Source organism: Gouania willdenowi, chromosome 5, assembly GCF_900634775.1.
Source record: "Gouania willdenowi chromosome 5, fGouWil2.1, whole genome shotgun sequence".
Classification (NCBI taxonomy): domain Eukaryota; kingdom Metazoa; phylum Chordata; class Actinopteri; order Blenniiformes; family Gobiesocidae; genus Gouania; species Gouania willdenowi.
This window is the reverse complement of record NC_041048.1, coordinates 29,326,646-29,332,645: the sequence shown is the minus strand read 5'-3', so window position 1 is coordinate 29,332,645 and position 6,000 is coordinate 29,326,646. Positions and strand designations below refer to the sequence as shown.

Sequence of the window (6,000 nt, the reverse complement as noted above, 5' to 3'; positions counted from 1 at the left end):
TTTTTTGGTGTTTAGGAATAGAAGTTAATTGTCACTATAAAAAGTTAAAGTCATCTTATACTTTTTATTTATCAAAGTGTAAAAGTTAAAGTGCACAACACAGGCTAGCCTGCAAACATGCTCTATACCTGTCCATACCTGCCTGTCATAGCCTGATCTTGTCAGATCTTGGAAGCTAAGCAGGCTGGGCCTGGTTGGTTGGAAGGGGGACCACTGGAAAACAATAATGCACAACAATTTAAAGTGCTTTGAGCCAACCATTGATAATTATTTAGAGCTTCCATCATTTTAGGTTAGTAGTTGGTCTTCGTGTTGTCTCAAGCAATCCTCACCATTTACAAATGTTTACTTTTTTGAACAAAGTTTACCAGAAACCAGTCATTTTTTCAATACCAAATTTGAGAGGGACTGTCAAACAAATTTTTGCTCAGAGGCCACATATGAAGCAAATGAATCTCAAGTGGGCAATGGATTTGTTAAATCTTTTTTATTCCACTTTATGCACCATCATTGACACATTAACTGCATTATTAAACATCCAATTTTTACACCTACTGCTTGTGTACATAAGTCTATATACTGTATTGTGTAATTAAAAGGACAATAATCTTCACATCATTTTGTTCAATTAATCATCATTTGTAACAAATTCCTAAATTACCTGGTCTCTGGACCTGTTTCCCACCATAAACCAGTGTGACTCCCTCCATGTTAGCGATTTGACAATACTCCAGTAGTCTTTTCTAGGTGGGTTTTGTGATTTTGAGGGCCATGGTCTGTAGAGCGGTCTAGTGGATCACAAATTTTCATCTTCTCAACTTCTACCACCTCAATTATAATTCATCTGTTTAATCGAAGGCCGCTGAACCATCATAAAAGTATCCAAAAGAGATACATTAAATTGTTAATAATTACATGAAGTCCATAAGCGAGTAATATGAGTTTACATAGGTTGGCTCCCTGAGTACTGATTAATATTCAAGCATATTATTATTACCCTCCTACATATGATATTTTTCAATTACGCCATTCAAGAAGTTTCACATTTTATTCCCAAAAGATATAACAGCTAGCAAGCTTCAGTAATTTTGTGTGAAATAGTTACTATTGTTCAGGCACAAATTCAGTAGAATCACATGTTCATCTATATAGATCATGTCTCTCTCTGCAGAATTTAATACTCGATGGTTACGGCCTTTATCCTCAGGTATTCATTAAGAGCCTCTTGTCCTGTTGGGGTCACATATAAACAAAGAGTAAGTTTGTTAATAGGGCCCAACACCCTGCTTCTTAGATATCATTGCCAAGTTTTACTTGAGATAAATGTGGAAAAACAGTCATTAGAAAATTATCATTTGACATTTTATATGTCAGAAGGAGGTTTATCTTTGGGCAGAATCCCATGATACATTATCCTAATTGTTATCTATACTTGTATAGGATATAATAAACAATCACACCTTTTGTTTAGTAAAGAACAAACACAATACATTTTAAAAGGCAACACAGTCTTACCCAAGTCTTTACCAAATCCTGATTGTTTGAAGCCCCCAAAAGGTGAAGCCACATCAGTCTTGTTGTAAGTGTTGACAAAAACAGTCCCAGCATTGAGCCTTTCACTGACGTACAGGGCTTTGCTGATGTCTTGGGTGAAAACACCTGATGCAAGGCCGTACTCTGTAGCATTGGCTCTCCTTAAGACATCATCCACATCCCTGATTGTAAGAAGGTGAGGAAAAGAAAACAGAATAAAATCTGTCTCAACATTATAAACATGTATGACAAAAAAGAGGAGTACACTTCTTTTATTAACTTACCCACTTCTGAATTTTGAAATTATCATGATGGGGCCAAAAGACTCCTCTTTGGCAATGTACATGTGGTCCTGCACATCAGTGAAGACTGTTGGCTCAAAGAAAAAACCTGAAGGCAGAATGCACAATTTACCATTTCCTTTTAGTTCACAGTTGCACAATGATACATTTCAGAACTTCTGACTATTTACCTGGTCTCTGGACCTGTTTCCCACCATAAACCAGTGTGGCTCCCTCCATGTTAGCGATTTGACAATACTCCAGTAGTTTTTCTAGGTGGGTTTTGTGATTTTGAGGGCCATGGTCTGTAGAGCGGTCTAGTGGATCACCAATTTTCATCTTCTCAACTTCTTCCACCTGAAATTATTACATCAGAGCTTTTTGTAAAGGATGAGGAGAATCCCACAGTAAGACAAGCTAAGATGTTTTTTATTATTAAATAGCGAGTACACTTTTGGGATAGTTCTCCACTTAAAAAAATAGGTTTGCAGTTGTCTGTTATGTTTTATATTAGTTATCTTTAAACCAGGTTTTAGTGTAAGTGGATGTTGTTATTGGCAGTGGTGGACGATCATAAAGTACATTTACTTAAGTACTGTACTTTAGTGAGTATCTGTACTTTACTTGAGGATAATTTTTTGGGAATACTTTCCAAGTAGCATTCCTACATTTGACAAATGTTGTACTTTCTACTCCACTACATTTCTATGAATGCCCTAGTTGTTAATTACTTTTTTCTCTCCTGTCAGCTCATGATTTATGATCATGATAATGTTTCTGTTGATCCTCATATGGGTTGACCCAGTCCTGCTGTACCTTTAATACATCATTCTAAACAAGAGCAAATCAGAGAAAGGCAGGTAACGTCTTCAGGTGAGTTCACATGTGACTAAAGCGACTGCAGTCCCTGATAAGTCGCTTGAACATAGTCTCGCATTTTGGTTGCTCAATCCCTTTATCGCTCCAGTGTTATCCCCCAGGATCATTTCAATTGTCCAAACAAAACAAAACTGTTCAAACAAATCATGTTTATTACCACAAGTCAACTCTGCAAAATCAATTGCTCTTTAGTCCCTTTATAAATGACCTGCTCTTAACCAGCTCCGGTGCCCATTGCCAACCTTATGCGGATTATGCCGTTTTCTACACACCCGCCAAGTCACCGGAGCAGGCAGCGGAGGTTCTATCTGCATGTATGGCTGAGGTGAGTCAGTGGCTCAATCAAAACCAGTTGGTGCTAAAAATGACAAAAATGTGCTTTTTTTAATCAGAAAATAAAACACAGACCAAAGTTTCAAAATGCATTTGCAAAATAAAAATATACAATCTGTGACCAAATATAAATAGCTTGTATTGGTTCTTGACTCCCAACTAAAGTTTGATAAACAAAAATTTCAAGAACAATGCAAAGTAATCTAAATTGTTTTAAGTTAATTAGACATTACATTCCAAACCAGGCCACCCTCCTAAACATGTACGCGATGATATTCTCACATATATCATTCTGCATGACAGCATGGGAATAAGCCACTCATTTGGTCAGTCTGCCATTTCGTACTCAGGTCCGAAGCAGTGGAACTCATTACCCACAGAACTTAAAACCTTATCTGTGTGGACACTTGTTGAAGACTTTGTTTTTCAGCAAGGCTTTTAGTTAACTGGATTTTAAAAGTTTTTTTTTTTTTTTTATCCTTTATGATGCTGCTCTTATGATGTATGTGTACCCATGTTTTATTATTCTATTATGATGTTGCACTTGTATTTTCAGCACAGCTCTGTACAGGACTTTGTGATTTTATCTGCAAAAAGCGCTTTATAAATTAATTACTTATACTTATATCTGAGTTTAAAATGTTCACTTAGGGTTAAGTATTGGGTGAAAACAAACCAAAGCTGTACCCAATTGTAAATAGCACTGAGTCTGTGTGAATGTATGTGTATGTGTGTCATTGAAAAAGTTTTATACAAATGTTTTATTAATGTATTTTATTATTGTAAATTGTGTAGAAATTTAAGGCCCAACCATGAGACATGAGCTGTGAATTAGCACTAGCTAGAAGCTCTTTATGCGTTGCATCAGCTGCAAATTTTAATTGCAACTATGTTGACTGAATCGTCTCTGATAAATAAATAACAACATAAAATTATAAGATGAATGTAAGAAAAAGTCATGTGGCATGCACTCTTTTAGTTAATAGTTGAGAATACCCATCACAAGTGTTTGGAATAACGGCGTTTAAAATAACGGTGTTATGTAACAGTGTTTTTTTTTTCAGTGACGTGGTAAGCTAAGTAATTACTTTTTACACCGTTACAACACTGTTATCATTACTGAACGTTAAATGCGGTGTGTTACATGTATTGATTGAATAAACTGTTATCCGAAAGCACCCCTGGCTTCTTACTCAGCTGTTGTGAGGAGGTGAGTTAAAAACAAGGTGAGTGATTATGATTGGCTTAGGTGGCATCATGTGTCATGGTAGCCAATCAGAGCCAGTGTTTTTACACATGTGCCAGCACACACATACACACACTGCAGATTGGATAAAGCAGCAGAGATGGCGAGCGTGGAGCAGTCAGATGAAAAGTTGTTGATACAAAAGCTACTTTAAATTAATTGTGGTCAAAGGCAAGAACGTGCATGTGAAGTGTACATTATATCCAGGAGTGAAGACTTTGTCGGCATCCGTTGCAAGCAATTCAAATTTAATGAATTTTTTTTTAACAGTAACGCAAATAGTTACTTTCCCTGGTAATGAGTTACTTTTATTATAGAGTAATTCAATTACTAACTCAGTTACTTTTTGGAACAAGTAGTGAGTCACTATAACTAATTACTTTTTTTAAGTAACGGTCGCAACACTGCCCATCACATACAAGGTATCAAAATGATTAGAAAGTGATGGACTCTCTGTTTTTGTTTTATTCCTAATTTTATCTTAGATATGATCTGAGTTTTTCTTACTTTCCTCTCTCTATGGCGCTATGAGGTCTATTGTCCCATGTGCATAAGTCAAAAAAGCCACGCAGCAGTGCTGTTTTTGGCTGCGCTCTATTCCCAGTTATGCACTCTGGGTGGAGTGACGCTGAAATGTGGGAGTTCCCATTCAAATCGGGCCTTATGCGGATTCTTCGGGTGACTTGAGTTATTTTCCTCTTAAGCGCTTCTGAACCTGAAATAAGTTCAGCGCTCCGAGAAGGTGAAACATTATATTGCTTTAGTTTAGACTTAGTTACAATTTAAGCCACACTGACTCATAACATGGCAGAAGAGACTCCCAAAAACAATTTATTCAAAGTAACACTGTCACGCTGTCAAGGGGGTAGGGGGAATCACACAAGCACACCAAAGGATTGACTATCAGCATCAGGCTGGTTTGATGATCAGCCACCGTCACAGATAGACATTTTATTACCTACCAGAAGAGATTCGTCGCCTTTCTAACAAACTAAAAAAGAAAGATGAGCAACTTATCAAGTACACGGACACTGTTGTACAACAGTCAATAGCGCTGTCGTCCTTCTTTAATAGTATATGTGACAACGATACAGTTCCCTGAGAGAATCCAGGTTCAAGGCTGCCCTGTTCCACACCGCGCCAGCCGTTACGGGCAGGAAATGGCGTCCCTCCTCCGCTTGCTCGCCATAATCATTTTGAAAATGGAGACAAACTTGGTCTAATTGAGCCGACTGAAACAACCACCAGGAAAACGCTTCCACCACTGGTGGGAACGAATTCTCATCGGTCCAAATCCTCCATGGCCCATCACAAACTTCTCAGAGCAGCAGTACAGAGCAATCTGGTCCTTTGTACAGCCATTCAGCCAGCGACAAAAGATGACCATGGAGGCTCCCCCACTGCCATCACCGATTCGTTCGCTGTCAGACGCAGAGCCTCTTTAACGCCAGCCAATCCTGACAATGAAGGCTGTGAACCCCCACCGTCAGATGCTCCCGGTCAGTGTAAATGGTAAATTGACTTGATTTTATATAGCGCTTTATCACCACACTGAAGCAGTCTCAAAGCGCTTTACACATCAGCTCATTCACCCAATCACTCTCACATTCACACACCAGTGGGACAGGACTGCCATGCAAGGCGCTAGTCGACCACTGGGAGCAACTTAGGGTTCAGTGTCTTGCCCAAGGACACTTCGACACATAGTCAGGTACTGGGATCGAACCC

The 6,000-nt window shown here is 38.4% G+C and overlaps 1 protein-coding gene across 2 annotated transcripts in view; it reads right to left on the bottom strand.

Moving 5' to 3' along the window:
- Positions 1–472: 472 nt before the first annotated feature.
- The window catches only part of aldh1l1 (aldehyde dehydrogenase 1 family, member L1), a 61,965-nt gene continuing 56,437 nt past the window's right edge, over positions 473–6,000 (bottom strand). Inside the window, exons 20-23 of one of the 2 annotated variants that reach the window (XM_028446277.1) lie at positions 2,006–2,171; positions 1,818–1,923; positions 1,516–1,715; positions 473–1,230 (exon numbers count right to left, since the gene is read on the bottom strand). In XM_028446277.1, the coding sequence (XP_028302078.1) occupies positions 1,175–1,230; positions 1,516–1,715; positions 1,818–1,923; positions 2,006–2,171 (528 nt within the window). In that variant the 3' untranslated portion in view covers positions 473–1,174. Of the gene's footprint in view, positions 1,231–1,515; positions 1,716–1,817; positions 1,924–2,005; positions 2,172–6,000 lie in introns of those variants that run through there. The other variant, XM_028446278.1, reaches the window with a different exon arrangement.